The sequence below is a fragment of the Annulohypoxylon truncatum genome, assembly GCF_022578515.1.
Source record: "Annulohypoxylon truncatum strain CBS 140777 unplaced genomic scaffold F4807scaffold_10, whole genome shotgun sequence".
In the NCBI taxonomy this organism is placed as follows: domain Eukaryota; kingdom Fungi; phylum Ascomycota; class Sordariomycetes; order Xylariales; family Hypoxylaceae; genus Annulohypoxylon; species Annulohypoxylon truncatum.
The window spans coordinates 872,975-889,122 of NW_025953796.1; the positions used below are offsets into that span (position 1 = coordinate 872,975).

At 49.7% G+C, this 16,148-nt stretch overlaps 4 protein-coding genes across 4 annotated transcripts; 1 reads left to right on the plus strand and 3 right to left on the minus strand.

The window, feature by feature from the left end:
* Positions 1-1,043: 1,043 nt before the first annotated feature.
* On the minus strand, positions 1,044-2,210 carry F4807DRAFT_458944 (cyclin; the record flags this gene model as incomplete). The annotated part of the gene is made up of 1 exon (XM_048001288.1): positions 1,044-2,210. One exon carries the CDS (start codon positions 2,208-2,210, stop codon positions 1,044-1,046), a length of 1,167 nt encoding a protein of 388 aa, XP_047855886.1.
* Positions 2,211-10,280: 8,070 nt separating this feature from the next.
* On the minus strand, positions 10,281-12,174 carry F4807DRAFT_36212 (DUF500-domain-containing protein). Its single transcript, XM_047995581.1, has 4 exons — positions 11,973-12,174; positions 11,764-11,867; positions 10,680-11,680; positions 10,281-10,619 (listed from the first exon to the last, which is right to left on the minus strand). Exons 1-4 carry the CDS (start codon positions 12,007-12,009, stop codon positions 10,556-10,558), a joined length of 1,206 nt encoding a protein of 401 aa, XP_047855887.1. The 5' UTR covers positions 12,010-12,174; the 3' UTR covers positions 10,281-10,555.
* A 610-nt stretch (positions 12,175-12,784) lies between these two features.
* F4807DRAFT_420140 (uncharacterized protein) lies at positions 12,785-13,874 on the plus strand. Its single transcript, XM_047997463.1, has 2 exons — positions 12,785-13,231; positions 13,307-13,874. The coding sequence occupies exons 1-2, from the start codon at positions 13,097-13,099 to the stop codon at positions 13,463-13,465; spliced, it is 294 nt and encodes a 97-aa protein (XP_047855888.1). The 5' UTR covers positions 12,785-13,096; the 3' UTR covers positions 13,466-13,874.
* F4807DRAFT_420143 (ArfGap-domain-containing protein) lies at positions 13,875-16,105 on the minus strand. The gene is made up of 2 exons (XM_047997464.1): positions 15,753-16,105; positions 13,875-15,685 (listed from the first exon to the last, which is right to left on the minus strand). Exons 1-2 carry the CDS (start codon positions 15,868-15,870, stop codon positions 14,076-14,078), a joined length of 1,728 nt encoding a protein of 575 aa, XP_047855889.1. The 5' UTR covers positions 15,871-16,105; the 3' UTR covers positions 13,875-14,075.
* Between the last annotated feature and the right edge of the window lie 43 nt (positions 16,106-16,148).

Here is a 16,148-nt window from a genome sequence, read left to right on the forward strand (position 1 = left end):
AGTAAATAGAGGAGAGGGAAAAAAACACGAGCTGTAACAATACCTAGAACATGGAGCCTACGGAGCCTATAGGCATGCATCCTACGTTCCTACGATATGCCTTAGTACCTATACTATACTTCACCGCTTCTATACGCATAAACATTTCACATCGCACGAATTCGGAGAAAAAAACTCAATTATATGTGTTACCGAATGTTGGATTTTCCAATTCAGTAAGTCCGACTATGTAGTTTAATTCTATCGGTCCGACCGACAGTTCAAGTCAGGTCAGTCAAGGTCCCCAACCACCGTGATACCTTCTCGCTCGATGCCCAACATCAGCACACCAGCGCGTCGTAGTACCACCGAGCCCGCGTAGTGGTAAGTATGTATAACGGAATTCACTTTTTCTTCTGTTCTCCTGAGACCTGGAAACACCAATGATATCTTTGTGTAGTAGTGTGTATATTGAACCTCTTTCCCCATTGTAAAAAAAGCTTCCAATAGAATATAGTCCCGTCCGATCCGTGTTCAGTCCGGAAGAACGAATTCGCGATGCCAAAATGCAGCAAATGTATAGGTGAATGCTTTCTCTCTTCTACTCCGCCCGTTGCCAAACAAAGACAAAAACACAAGTTAACCCTAATTATGCCCGTGCCCCCCATCCGTAAAATCCCTAATTGACCCCGAATATCCCTATTCGCCCGTACCATTAGAAGTAAAACGAACAAAACAAAACAAAACAAAACAAAGATGAGAAATGTAAAGCTGCTGCGATGTGTAGGTATCATGACAATAAGGGTTCCACCCTTCTTTCTAGTGTATGAATGAAGAAAAAGAAAAAAAGAAAGAGAAAGATGCAACAGCAAACGTCACAACCCCCTTTTTTTCCCTTCGTGCCTAGCACTTCTTCGTAGCATGTAAATAACGCCCATTCCATTGTAGCCCCAACCCATCCATCTCCCAAAGAAACCTAGAACTCCTGGCTATAATGCAGTGAAACCAAAAACCAGTCCAAACCGGTTTACAACAAAGGGAATAGCAGTAAAATTTGTAAAAATTCACCGCACGGCGATCCCGCCACCGAACATGCGCCCCCACATCCCGCGTCCCGTCCTCGCGCGCTTCGCCTTCGCGCTGCCGTCCTGAAGGGCGCGCAGGTCGTCCGCGCTGATCTCGTAGGGGAGGAGCTGCTTCGTGCTCTTGCCTCCCGCCGTTGGGTAGCCCCTCGTGGTCGCAGCCGACTGCGGCGGCATGTCGAGCACGACCTCGACGGGCGACGCATACAGGGAGCCATCATACAGATAGCTGTTGTCGTCCGGATCGGACAACGGCGTCGACGAGCGCGAGTGCTGGCGTGACGACAGCGACGAGGCGTAGGAGGAAGAGCTGCTGCTGCTGGCGGATGAGCTGTACACCAGCTGCGGCGGCGACATGTTATCATCATGGACCATGCGAATGGTCTGCTCGGGCGGCGTCCGCGCCCGCGAGCTGCCGCGCGACGAAGGCGGGGTAGGGAACTGAGTAGAAGAGGCGGCGGCCCAGGCCTGTGCCTCGCGCATCTTGCGCTGGTCCTCCTTGCGCTGCATGCGGCGGGCGTGCGAGGCCTCGATGTGGTCGCGGATCGGGGCCAGGAAGGGGTCGAGCTCGCGGTAGAGGTCGTCCTCGGTGATGCGTAGCTCCCATTCGAGCAAGAACAGAAGCTGCTTCTCCATCAGGTTGACCTCCGTCCGGCTGAAGCCGAAGCTGCTGCCGTACCCGCCCGCGCTCATGTGGCTGTACGTCGCCCAGTGCTTGTTCTTGGGCGAGCTGTCGTTCAGGTACTTGGCCGCGAGGATGAGCGCCGCCAGGAAGATCCGGTGCGTCGTGCACCGTAGTCCCTTGGCCATGGGCTGCAGGCGGGACCGCAGACGGGTTAGGTAGACTAGCGTGGACATGAGGGTGGGGACCTGGACGTTAGATGAGCGGACTAGTTGCGTGATGAACTCCTCCAAGGTCGGTAGACCGCTGTCGTCGACTCGGACGGCTTTGGGCGACGGTGTCCTTGGTGGCGAGGGGTATTGCGACTTGTGAGCCGGCGGGGGCATCATGTTAGGATCGCATTGGATGACGTCTCTTGCTGCTTGTGCTAGATATTGTATCATTGCCGGGCTGACTGGCTTGTAGACGAAGTGCTCAAGAGCGGCGGCGTTGAGCTCGCTCATAGGTATCCTAGATGTCGACGACATTGTGTGGATATGTGTATGTGTCTTAGGTATGTGTTGCTAAGACGATGTGGTGAAGGTAGATGTGTGTGAAGTGTGTCGATATATTCCCACGGGTTGGAATATATAGAAGCAAGAAGCAAGAAGCAGCAACGGCAACGCTGAGTAACGTAATAGTCTAAAAAAGAAAATCCGGGGAAGACGATAGAGTCGGGATGTACGATTGATAATATATCACCCAACAGCCGTAGCGACTAGCGGTACCTAGGTATAGACGACTAGGGGGTAACGTGTGGGAATATGCGATGGGATGGGGAGGATGTGAAGTGGATGGGTGTATCACGAGGCGAAGTCCAAGGTCATATCAGACTGACAGACTGACTTAGAAGGCGTAACCAGTGAACAACCACCAGGGCAACTTCCTCAAAGTATCCCGGTAGCTAAGTACTGACGTACCCGAACTGTGGATTGTGAAGGGGTGCGTAAGTCTGTGTGACGTGAGGGTGGTCGAGGCTGAGTCCCAGTTGCTGGGTTAAATCTGGGCTAATCGATTCTCCCTGGAAAGATCGACCGCTGACGCGCAAAAGGTGACTAGGCGGGCTGGGCTGGATTCCAGAAAAGAAGTGGAGACAAGTGTCAGGGGTACTGCAAAGCCTACCAAAAATGGAGTGGGCAGCAAGAACCAGCTAAGCTAGGGTAGTGGCAGGTGCTAGGTGCAGCTGCTCGAGCGGGTGTTCAATGCAGGGGGTAGGGGAGGGGGAAGGAAACTGCCTAGGATGCCCAGGAAGCTAACGAAGCTAGGATAGTCTGTCTGGAGTCCGGATGTGGCCGACGGGGGTTGTTTCCCAGTTGCCCAAGTCGAATTGAAACGGTAAGGTACGTTACGGCAGGTAACTCGTCGGTCGCGGCGGCAGTCCCGGGGTTTTGCCTCGGGAGATCGGTGCGAAGGCTCGGTTGGGCTTGTTGAACAAGATAAAATTGAACGATTGTTGATGCAAATTGCTACGCCTGAATCCGGCAGTGAATGATGATGGAAATAGAATCGTGGAAGTCGTGGCAGGTTCCGAAAATGTTTCGCGTTTCTGAGCCAAGAGACAAAAGAGGACAGAATTGAAGAAAAGATTGCCGGGGTAACGAATTCAATAGCTATGCGTCCACGCAATGTAGATGTGGCTTCGATCTTGAGAAGTGGATTTCCTTTTCTTTTCTCCCGTTTCGGAACGTCGGGCTATTAGCGCAGTACGAATGCGATGCGAAGGCTTTAATATTAATGCCTATGGTGGCTGACGTGGTCAGGTTATTCAGGAAGTATTCAGAAAGTACTTAGAAGCACCAGAAGACTACCGAATTCAATTAGAGGTGATGGCAAAAATCCAACTAAGCAGCTAAGCTCCGGAGGTGAATGTAGCTGTCCTGCTCAGTAATGAGTGGCGATGATGCACAAAACCCAAAAAACGAAGGCGAGGTTCCCGAACCGGCGGAAGACCTAGAATTTGCTGGATTGGTTGAAAGTTGGTTGAAACAAATTCAGCGGAGCCGAATGGGAAGATAACGATTGCGCCTTGGTGTTGAATAAGTCGAATGCTAAGAGAAGGTAATCCTCCGAATCGGTAGGTTAATGCGTTTAATGCGTTGCGTAGGCTAAACCGCCGTGAGGTGAAAAAGACTGACGAATCGTTGGGATTGGTGCTGACGAAACTAGAAACTGGAAACTAGAAACTAGCAACTAGCAAAAATGGGCGCCCGATTATTCCGAGCCTCAAGGCGCAGTTGGTTCGGGACGTAGCCGGGGTCTTATAATAATGAATTAAAAGACTGAGATGAATGCGAGTCACGAGGAGTTTGTCGTAACACTTTTCGAAATGAATAATAATAACGCAAAACCAGAACGGAAGACCGCAACTTGCTTTGATCGCCTAGCTGTGTGTGACCAGCTGTGTCTTGTACGGTATCGTGTCTTGTGTCCCAGAAAAAGACCTTGCGGAAAGGTGCAAACGAAGCCTGATATATAATAAGATCTACCCAAGTTTTATTAAGACCGGGGAAGCGCTGTCGATCCTATCAAGGAGGTTGTCGTGGAAAAGAGGGGCACACAATGTCAGATTGAAGAAATGTATAACCATTAATTGCCGGATAGTCCAGTGGGAGGGACGGCGATGATGATAGACTGGCCTGAGTCTAGAAAAAGGTGGGTTCGTATCGTAAGTAGAAACTCGTATCAGTCGTCAACGTGGGTGGCTGTCTGTCGTAATGAAAAAGATAGGCCGGTTCCCTTTTTTTACTATGTATTCAATACTGTCGAAACAAGAACAAACTCATTCCACTCAGTGGGTTTCCTGGTTTATCGGTTTCTCCTTTGGGGGCCAACTAGTGGTCGAATGTCGAATACCTGATGCTCTCGATGATGGATGATGGAAGGGAAGATAATGATGGAAGGGATCTGGGGAAAGGAGTGTGCGTTTCTAGATCTATATCTACTTTTTTTTGTCCCTTCTTAACTTTCTTCACTTTCCCCAGGGGTTTCCCAATAGGGTTCATCTGATGCGAATCGCGAGTATGTACGTTGATAGGTGAGGCATGTAGGACGCCCAGGGACCCCATCGAGGCCAGCCAGCCCGTCTTGCCTATTCGCCCCTAATCTAGGATGAATACAAACATAGAGCCCCCCGAAAGGTTGGAGCCGCGACGACACGAATGGCCGTGAATGGTCGTGAATGGCTAACGGTTTACAACTCATCTCAGGGCCCGCCCGCCTACAGTATGCGCCGCATGATCCCTTGGATTGAGAATGACAGTGGCGGGTGGGTGATTCATTGGTGTAAGTGGTTCAGAGATTCAAGACATGAAACAAGCGAGAGAGGGGTCGGGGTACTGGGCCAAGAGACTCGCTGGAACCACCCGGGCCGCCTACTAGGGTGGCTAGTCGCCCACTTCTGCCACTATGGAGAGACACTACGTAGCAGGCGACCTGGGCTTCCTGGATAGCGCTGGGCACAGGGCCACACGCATTCGCCAGTGATACTCGATACGCACGTCGAGGTTCCAGTTAGCGCACTCATCTAACTCGAGAACTAGCCGCAAATCCAATTGTTCTGTATTCTTTGTTCCTTCGACCAATGAGCATAGAATATCCGCATCAACTAGGAATCAACTAGGAATCGAAACTGCCCTGGGCAAAACCTGAGCAAATAATTGTTGACTTATAGGCCGCCTTCGTTGCGACCCCTTCGACCTATGTTTAGCTTAAGGTATCCTTTCCGCGCGTGTTTTGACCTTGGCTGTTGATAACATCTGACAAAGTTACTTATTATTGTTGTCGAAATAGTGGCCTACCAATAGACCTGCGTCGACACATGGTGGTGATGAATTCGGGAAAAGGTACCTAGGTAAATAGTTACACCTGATCGAAGCCAATCAATCTTGCATGACCAGAGCTTTGACCTTACACGTTAGCGGAATATTGGTTCGTTGTATTCCCATCATTTCGATGACAGTTTCGTCTATCTAGCATCTACTACCTTCTAATAGCACTTATGATCATCCCAAGTCAAGATCTGCAATGCTCTGCTTTGTCGAAACGAAACGTACATGGGTGTTCGAGATGATCACCTAGTCACCCCAGGTCTTCTCCAGTTTTCGATTCTTCATTACAAGGTACGTTTGGGCCATCCCATCCTACCAGGGCTGCCCACGCTTGGCAGATTTTGACCGACTCTTCATACCAGCTTACCTAGTTAAGACGTTGACGCATCCTCGAGCAGCGAGGCATACTATGTATTGAGACGATGCAGTTGTTGTTTAATTGGCGGGGTACATGTTCGGAATAAAGGAACAAACTGCGATTACCGAATAGTGGCAAGGTCTGCGCATGAGGCGAAGGAAACATTCCAAAGAAGTGATGATAGCACCTGTTGTCGCGGATGGTCTTGTTGCCATTGGCCACCCCCGCCTCTCCTATGTATGCCCCTTATCTGAATTACATACAACGCCTTGGCATTGGCATTGGGATAGAGATGCTACTCTATAATAACAGGTATGATAGCCTTGACGGAGGAGAGCTAGGTATAGAGATACAACTAGTGTATTCTCCCGGCAAAATCGTATGCTTGTTCTACTAGTCTCTATAGGTTTACATATCTAGAAAGACGACTCCTTCAATATGATTAGTGTTTCCTAATGTAGACAATCTGTCGCCGTTATGGCGTTTCAAGATTTATCCGAGATCTCACTCCCGCGCCCCCTTCAAATCAATATCTGAATTGACATCACTATCACATACATCAATCTGACTGGAATGGAACTGCCCTTCTGTCCGAGCTCGATCCCTTGGCTCAGGGGGAGGGGCCTTTTTTTCTCCTAAGGCTTCGCATTCCATTACCTCTCCATGTGGCGTTGGCCGTGCAATGAACAATGAACTGGTGTTGTCTTATCCAGCCCTAGCGAACGATCTTAGCAAGTATCACAGACCCGATCAATCGTTGTCATCCAAAATGACATTATCGCTCTCATCACCATCCCTGGACCCCTGAGTAGCCTACATCGTGGCCAGGGTCGCAATAATGGAGAGGCCCCAATAACTTTAAAATTTGATTGCAACGTCACAAAATCTTCGTATTAACAATATCATTTTCTTAATGAAGTAAGTAGCTTGAGTATATCTAGTAGAAGGAACGCATAGTACACGCCGCACTTAGACTACAGAGTAAACAGGGGTAAACAAGATAAACGAACCTGTTCAGAGCCAAGACCTCACCGCCGTTCACTATACATATGTACCGCCTATATACGCATGAAATAAAATCTCTTCATCCAGACGGAATTGATAGAATGTAAAACCTAATTGGGTACCTGCAGGTGTATACATGGCGTATGCATGCGTGCTATTTGTTGTCCATATCTGATCCAGGCCAGAGAAAAGGATGGTTTGACGGCAACAAAGTTCCGCTATTGGCCAGAAGAATCTGAATCGAAACAATCCAGGTCGTCGAGGGCCATCCAATGGAGGCGGCCGTCTATAAGTTATGCCGTGTGGCTGAAGACTCTAGAACCCCTGGATTTTCTGCCGACAAGCATTGGCTTTCGGTAGACTAAATGGCAGGTGCATATAGTCAGCCACTTTAGGTATACGTGCTTTTGGCCTCGGCCTCACGAAGATTCTGGGTAATGAACAGCACACCCGTACATACATACATACATACATGATACATACACGAACGAAAAAAGTAGGCCAAAAACAAACAAACAATAATCAATATCATCCATCTGCACGTTGCAGTGGACGTGACGTTACGATGTTCGGATTTCTCTGAATATAGAAATATGCCTCGGACAACATCAACAAATCGCTCAACACGACCTGCTGAACTGCACGAATAGGAACCTGTTTTTCTAACCCAACCTTTTTCAGCAGCACATGGGGGTTGTGAAGAGCCTCGGTCGAGCTATCCGTCAAGATACCTATGGAGAACCCAGAGGTGTGGCTCATCGAACACTTTTACGCAATTCGATTCGATGAACGCTGAAGAAAATCGTCGATCTTTTTCCCGAAAGGGAAGGGCTAAGAATGTGGCTTACTGCTGTATGTCTCGCGAGTCCCGCTGAGGGAGGGGCTTTCGTCTCTTGATATAACTTATACTCGGCCCTTTCTACCCTTATAGTCTACCGTTGCGGCCGTTATATCCTATACCTGACGGATGCCTCAGTCTGCTGCGCGTCGCGGGTGGTGTCGACGATCCAAAGTCAGCCACACGGGGGCCTCTATACTGCTGCATGTTTCTCTCTTACGCCGTTGCGATGGCAAACCTGCACAATCCGATTGCTCCGCTCTGCCCGTCGCCGGACGCACTCATCCCACTATCGCCGACACACACACACACACCCAACCTGCTGGGCCCCCGGTGACCAAATAGTAGTAGCAGCAGTTTATAAAAAACCTTACGACATATTGATGATGTTATTTATTATTGTCTCTGGTTTTGACAAATGACAAAGTAGAAACTCCCAGTAGATGCAACACCAAATTGTCCGGCTGAACTGCATGTCTCGACGGGATGGAAGGGCACACTAGCATTATCTCCAAAAGCTCCCATCAGATAGGCTGGCCCGGTACGTCCGTGTGTCTCCAAGTCTCGGCCACAAGCTTCAAACACCAGAAATTGTAACCGAATTCGCTGAAACACGCATATCTCATTACACATAGACAATGCGATGCGATGCGATACGCAATTCCGTATTCCGTCTCTCTAAAGCAGCAGCAGCAGCAGCAGTGACAGCGCTTGCGAAGCGGAGGCCTGGCGGTATTTTCGAGGCTGGGGCGCGTCTAGATGCCGGCGCCTTGCTACGACGTAGACGGCGCGGCTACCGTCGTATCAGATCGCTTGTTTCCATGCCGCGATCCCAGCTCCCGTGCAGCGGCTATCTGCTTCCCTTGGAATCCTCATCAAACAACGCGAGCCGCCCCGTTTCAAAACAGGCGCAACGGGAGAAGAAAGCGGGACGTAGCTATCCCGTCTTGTCCCTCCCGGGGTATTTTACCAAGCGCCGCGCTTCGCAATGCATACATGCAAGGTATGTACATGTCTAGGTATATACCTGCTTACATAGTGGAAAGATCCGGGTAGGAACATCATACATATGGATGCAGACATACCCGTATCGCCCCGAACCCCAGATCCTGTATTAAGTAAGTAATAATGAACGTGTATATGAGCATGAAATATTCGCTCGGAGGACCGAGCGGCCCCTTTTCCCCCCATGTATATACGCGCTTAATTTCCGCCAGAGCCAATCAACATCTGCCATTTGCACCAAAAATAGCATCCCGCGGCAGCAAGACGTAGGGCGGCTCCATCGCAGCGCTATGAAAAAAAGAAAATACTTGTTGAAAAAATTGTTTAGAAGAGCAGTAGGTATGTAGAAATAGCAACCGCTAAAGTACACGGTAATTTAACTATACGGGGCGTTCCCATTTCTCCACGCTCGGACGTCGAATCCTTCCGGCGTAAGAAGTGTATCGTGGGCCGATACGTTAAGGTTCGGCGGTAAGCATTCTATATTGCATACTAGTAATCTCAACAAGGCGGTTCGATATGTAGAAGGACTGTCAATATTTTCCGGCCGTAAGCTCGTGATGGTTAATCGGGCGTATGCTACTGCATCTAGCCTCTACAACGCTTCAAATTCTAATGACAGAGTTGAATCTGTTTAGTAGGACTTAGGGTCAACCTGTCAGCTTAAGCTCATATCAATTGCTTACCTTTACGGGGCAACAAAATGCCGATGAAGCGCGCTTCGAGCACTTGAGACTCCAGGTTGCAACTAGACATGTAGGATCTATTGAATCTTGGATCTGCTCTTTACTGCAGACATCATCGCATACTAATGCCTAAACCAATTTTAGAAACGATAATATCGAATTGATCTTCTCCGTGGATTATCTCCTTAGAAACACGTAGTATCTCGTCATATATTGCTACCTAGAAGATACCTAAGCTTGGCTGAATATTACTCGCATGTCAAACCAGTCCTTTTTGCTGCCTGAACGAATGAGAACACACAGTCGGCAATGAAGAATAGTAAGCTGGTAAGCCAAGTTCAATATCTCAAAAAGCTCTTCTAAGCCCCCAACTCGATAACTCGGAGCCAGAGCCAAGAATGCTGGAATAATGGTTAGAATAAGATTAATCTTATCCCCAGGCGAAGTTGAGTGGCGAAGACCGTCTACGCTGCCGGCTACGCTGCCGGTAAAAGTGGGTCGATCTTCGTCGGCCCCCGAGACATCCGGAAGGCTGAGTCCGGGTCCCAACGGTAGCTCCTGCATCCGGGCAGAGAATCCCTAGGAACTTAGTTTGATATTGAAACTCTTGTGGCGCACGGGAGGCCGGAAAGATATACTGATTAAGCCTCAATATTTTTGGAGCTCCATATCGATGTGGATGTGTAATTGTATAACGTAGGCGTGTTTAACAAAAATATGCAAGCGAACCTATAATCCCAATTACTATCAGACACTCATAGTCCATACCAAGATGACCGAATAGAAAATTTCTATTTTGAATCATCGCTTCAGATGCTACCTAACTTTGCAAAGTCCGCCAGCCACTGCATCATGAATAGAGAAAAAAAGTGTTAAAAGTCATCGTCAATGTGAATCAACAAAGCGCCGCGCAAACCAGGTCGAATCGTAAACCCTGCGTGAGAAGTAGAATCTAAATATCACAAGAGCGTTTCAGGTATCTCCTAATCGATCAATCTCGTAGTTGCCGTCGCCCCTCCCCCCTTTCCCCCCCATACGCCTCTGCCACGATCCGCGTACGTCCGTACGTATCCCAGTTGATCCCGAGGAAGCTAGCTTAAGCAAGGCAACCCTTTTATTCCTTCATTTTTACATAATTGCTAGGAAATATGCCATGCCTCGAGCCAATCATGCCGGTCCTGCAAGGTAAAATCAGCATCAGGCCCCAATTAGCTTCGTGGTTCAGATCGTATACTTACCACCAATCGTTGTCGCTGTCCGTCTTCTTTAGCACCGTGATAACATCACCTTTCTTGAAACCCAGGTCACCCGGCTGGTCTGCTTCGAAGTTGAACAGAGCGATGGCTTCATTCTTCTTCATCAACGCTTGCTTGCTTGCGAAATTCGGCTTCGGTGCTGCGGGTCTGCCGGGTCCTGTTTTCTTATCATCCTGGTAACCACCAACTGGAGCCGAGGCTCGATGATCGCGATATGAATAGTCGTTATCGTACGCTTGAGATCTTGCTACCGTGTTGGATCGATTGATGTTGCTCCCAGTCGGTCGGTCGTACACATCATCCTGCCAAGTAGTTGCTCGCTTTGGTCCACCGAATTCAGTTTGAGCGGCAGGTTGTTGGGCTTCACCATAAGCGCTTCCCCGCTGGCCATTCCATACTACATCGTCATGACGGTCGTCGTAGACCGGGACGTCGTTGTACATATTGTCGTCTACGGTGCCTGAACGCACGCCTGCAAATATTCTCGAGTTTAAGACAGACATTAAAGGCCCGGCTTGCGGGGGCGGTCGCACAGAGCCTGTGAGGAGTTCCGCTGCTGTCCATCGTTGGCCGTACAGCTTCTCGTTTGCATCTCTTCGTTCTGCGATTACCGAGCCTTCTAAAGATACGCCGGCAAACAATCCCTTCGTCTTGCTGTAGCTGAATACGCCAGCCACGCTCTTTAGGGAGGCGGCGCCAGCAGCTTCAGCGTTCCGACCAACCGGCCCCGCCGCTATGGACACATTTCCGCCGAGTGTAATAGAGCCTTGCTGCGAGAACGTCTTGACGGCATGGGAATCGTTCAGGATGAAAACGAAGTCGGTCAATTCGAAACCTATCTGACCACCAAATCCACCTCCTGCCGTAAAAATGGCAGACGGCGCAGACCACGTACCGTCGTTTAAACGAGCGACGACGAGGCCGGAACCGAAACGTGCGGATCCAAGGAAGCCGGCTTTAATGACAGTAAGAATCGCAAGACCCTATTTGATTATGAGCTATTGCTTCGGTACATATGACTATTGATTATGGCTTCGTTCTAGGCTTCAAGCTAGACCTCACTTACTTTTGCGTTTGCGAGGACCGACGGGGGGATAATTTTGTCGGGACCGAACGCTTGGCGGGGATCGATGAACGATGTGAGGATCTTGCCACACTTTTTGCACTCCGCTGTTAGGATCGTGAGCTACTAGTTCTAAACGTGTGGAGGTAATTACAGGTGCTCGACCGCGCTCGGCCACGCGGGATTGCGCCTGCTTGAAGCTAGGGACTTACACGCCATAGACGACGGTAGAGGGTTGTTGATACCCATTTTGAGGAATGAGTGATGGTCGTAGGTGTCTAAGCACGAGTGATGTTTAGATTCCGGAACTGCCGAGTTGGAGTTGTTTGCGACAGTAAATAAAGCTACTTAAAGCCGATTATCGTTCTAGCTTGCGAAAGCCAATTGCGGGGATAGAGGCCGCCGAATTAGAGCACAAAAACTTATGAATAAGGGATGATGAAGAGATTGACTGTTTGTCCGGATTCTCGAGTCTAGATCGCACCGTTTCCGTGGCGGAATCTTCGCATAGGTCAAGTAGGTAGGTAGGTGGTAAGGTCAAGCAATGACTAAGGTTGGCGATATACAACTAGGCATTATTTATTTGGGTACGATCGAAAGATGAATTATGGCGTCGTCAGCTGAGAGATTGGTAGCTCTGCCACTCTTAGCGGGGCAGGCGGCAACCACGGCAGCTCCTGCTGCGAACCTACCTGGGTATACAATGTAGCTGCCTTGGAAGCTCCCTAGGTTGGTAAAGTATGTACCTAGGCAGGTACTATGCGGCGTAGTGACTGCCAAAGATGCGCATCCATGAATGTATGAGGCACAGCCATATACTTTACAGGTACCCAAGTACGGACGATGAAGTCACCAGCCAGCAAGCAATAAAGCTGGGGTAGATGTCTGTGCAAATCATAGGCCGTACAATTTTAGTACCGATACATCTAACGGTGCCAGCGCTGTACATAATTAACTAGCCACTCGAATTGGAACTAATGATTCACCAGCCACAGCCTGCGTCATCTTCACTCCTTGTCGCCTCCTTTTTGTCACGGAGCCATCTCGTGTTTCTCCATTAAAGCCGGATTTTGGGTAAAAGGCATATGATACACTTGGGGAAAACAAAGACGACAATCAACCTGCGCCCGCGGCGGGCCTTTCATATCGACAAAAATCATTCAGTAAACCCGTACCGATCTCTTATTCGTTACCGACTCAGCCTTCCGATTACCTAAGGACTTGTATTTCACCACGTTCGCATTGAAACAGCACCAATTAGACGAGTAGTTGGTTCCCTCTTAATTCCACCGTTTCCGCCGGAGTCCTTAAACGAGCACTATCCTATAAGCCTAAGATGTCGGAAGCTTACGAGCGCGAGCGCCAGAATAATGCGCGATTGGAGGAACTGTCCGCGAAGGTGTCGTCGCTGCGTGGCGTAACCGTTGATATCTACGACAACGCGAGGGCGCAAGATGTCATCGATAATACTGTACGAGCCACCGCACACTCCCTTGCCCACCTTCTTTTTCTACAAACCCGCTAACTACGGGCTTAACCCGTATAGTCCGATACCTTCTCTTCCATGTCGATGCAGCTAAAAGGGTCTGCCGGTCGACTGGGTCGTATGGCAGCGTCGGGAAACAAAGTCGCCATCCTCAAACTCTCGGGCATCCTCATCGGCACCTTCCTAGTCATATACTATATCCTTAGGTGGATTTTCTAGACGACTCTTCTCGTAACGGCATACGATCAACAAAACAGAACACCACTGACCCAGGTCCAATGGGGTAGTTTGAATGATTGCAAAATCATACGCTGTCAGTTTCGTACCCGATAGCACGATGTCGCTCATACGAAAGGACATACAAACAGTGGAGGAATTCATGAAGGAGTCAATAGTATGGTTGGTATTCGTGCTCTGCCCTCGTGTGGTCATGAAAATGTGTAATGCTTCGGGCGGGATTGCATTGCCTGTGTGCTTGTGCCTTCACATATCTAGTTGGCATCAGTAGCAGCTCTATATGAGAGGATAAAGCAGTTAAGTTTGGGCTGGTTCAATATTGGAGTTAGCAGTCCCTATAGCAGCATAGCATAGGCGTTATGAGTTTAGCCTTGTTCATACGGAATGAATGGTTTTCAATTGACAGCCCAATGGATTTATCTAGTTCGATCTTATGTGCTGACTCTTTATTTGACAAGACTACCTGGGGCAGAGCCAGAAGACACGGCTAATGGATGTCTTGGAACTCAATTTTCATAGACCCAACCCCTATTCTGTACAAAAGTTCCAGTGTGGTCAAGTTCCTTGGCCTGTGCCTCGTGGGCTTAGCATATCACTGCCAAACGTTGGAGAACAAATCCTCGCTCCCAAATCCACCAGCAGCCTTTGATCCATTGTTGTTAGACGTTCCAGTACTGCTCGTCCATCCACCGAATTCCTCATCAGCTGCCACCTTTGGCGCGGGAGTAAATCCTCCGGAGGCGCCTGGCACTATACTCTGAGTAGCGAAAGATCCTCCGGTGCTACCCCAGGCGCCGAAGTCGTTACCGGCACTGATCGACGGGGATTTAGCAGATAGCGGGCTCTTCGAAGCCGGGACTGCAGCCGGGGCAGGGTTACTCCAGGCATTTCCCCAGACATCCGAATTATTCAACGCGGATGTGTTCAGAGAAGCAGTAGTACTAGCGACAGGCGCTGGCGCAGGAGCTGGCTTCGGTTGATTTGCGGAAAGATTAAAGACGGAGCCTGTTGATGTTGGCGAGGGAATTGGCTTGGCAGCTGGAGCAGCGGCCGGTTGAGTAGCAGAGCTAGACCAGTCGAAGAGATCGCCTAAGGCCGCTGAGGAAGATTGTGCTGGTTTCGGCACGGCGGAAGGCGAACTAAATGCACTGAAAGCATCAGATGTACTTGTCGAAGGGTTATGTTGCGATGTCGGCTGAGCGGGCTTCGGGTCAAAGAAACTTCCCCCGCCAAGGCTCGAGAATGACGAGCCTGCGGGTTGGGGGGTAGACCGGTTACTAGATCGGTTACTAGACATAGTCGTTAGGCCCGCGAAGGCATCAGTTTTAGGACTCTTCGGAGCTGAAGCATTTCCGAAGCTCAAGCCTGCAAAGGCATCATTGAGTCCTCCGCTGGTCGACTTCTGAGGCTGATGCCCCATTGTTGGGGACTGCAGCGGTGATTGCATCGCTCCAAACCCTCCAAATGACCCAGAAGAGGAATGCGACGGCTGCTGAGGCGGCTGCTGAGGTCGCGGAGCCGAAGCATAGAGGGAAAGAATAGATTGCTTTAGATCAGGTCTCGACTGGCCTCCTAGACCGCCCGCATTGGTTGTGCTTGCTGGGCGCGGGGGGGCAGCTGGCGTTTCGCCCAAGAAGTCCAAGCCCAGAAGCGAGTCTTTCGGGTTGACTGCCTTTGGCGGTGCTGGAGCTGACTTGGGAGGAACTTGCGACGAAGCTGGCCCGGCAGTGCTCGCTCTAGGTGGAATATCGTCGCCGCCGATAAGGTCTGCTTGAGGTGGTGGAGGGACCGCGCCTCGTGGTCCAGCTTGATGGCCCACAGAACTTTTCCGAATCGACTCTTTTCTGTCTATGCTCTGCTTCTCCTTTACAATGCTTAACGGAACATCGTCGTCGCCCTCGACATCCAAGCTGGCGGGATCCGGCATTGGCCCATCCATTACCCATCTCTTCAACTCGTATTTAGTTCTGATGAAGTTCTCTATCTTGGCTTCGGAGGGAGCGTGACCAGCTGCCAATTTAGATTCCCAATATTTGTTGGCGCGCGCATTTCCCCAGCTCAAGATGCTTTGTAGTTGCTCGTCGGTCCAGGAGTCTAGGTCGACAGACTTGACTCGCGATATGTGGGTTCCCATTCCTCGGTGGATTCCCGAACAACGAATGCAGATAAAGACGCCCAAGTTCCAGCTCGCCCATCGCGGGTCTATATAAAACGTAAGCACTATAAACACTATAAGGGAAATTGGTTGGTTATGTTCAAGAGGGCATACGTTTGTTTCGTTTGCAATCGGCGCATATCTTGTTAGCTTCCAATTTCAAGAGGCTCTTGATAGTCTGCGAGTTTTGGGCCGCCCTTTCAGCAGCCGGATTGGGAGGCCGTCTAGACATGATGCAATCCTTACTGGCGAGGAATTAGTAGTATGCGTTGAATGTATAGTCGAGCTGGTGAACGCCGGCAAGGCGAAAAGGTAAGGGTAGATAGAAGGCTATGTTTCAACGTTGTGAGAAAGGGGGTATGTATGTTATTGAGTAGAATTCCAGGTTCCAACTTCTGCCAGGTGCTATCTTGAATGAGCCTCGATGAAACTGTGGCTTTCAATATATCCAATGTATCTGGTCCGAGCGTCCAAGTGTACCCTTCGAGGTAGACAAGTACCGCTGCGTTT

Bases quoted from the DNA above. Each gene is read 5' to 3' on its own strand.
- F4807DRAFT_36212 (XM_047995581.1), bottom strand. From the start codon at position 12,009: ATGGGTATCAACAACCCTCTACCGTCGTCTATGGCGT. The intron at 11,681-11,763 runs GTAAGTGAGGTC...ATAATCAAATAG, and splicing joins CGGTCCTCGCAAACGCAAAA to GGTCTTGCGATTCTTACTGT. The intron at 10,620-10,679 runs GTAAGTATACGA...TTTACCTTGCAG, and splicing joins GACAGCGACAACGATTGGTG to GACCGGCATGATTGGCTCGA.
- F4807DRAFT_420140 (XM_047997463.1), top strand. From the start codon at position 13,097: ATGTCGGAAGCTTACGAGCGCGAGCGCCAGAATAATGCGCGATTGGAG. The intron at 13,232-13,306 runs GTACGAGCCACC...TAACCCGTATAG, and splicing joins AAGATGTCATCGATAATACT to TCCGATACCTTCTCTTCCAT.
- F4807DRAFT_420143 (XM_047997464.1), bottom strand. From the start codon at position 15,870: ATGTCTAGACGGCCTCCCAATCCGGCTGCTGAAAGGGCGGCCCAAAAC. The intron at 15,686-15,752 runs GTATGCCCTCTT...CGTTTTATATAG, and splicing joins CGATTGCAAACGAAACAAAC to ACCCGCGATGGGCGAGCTGG.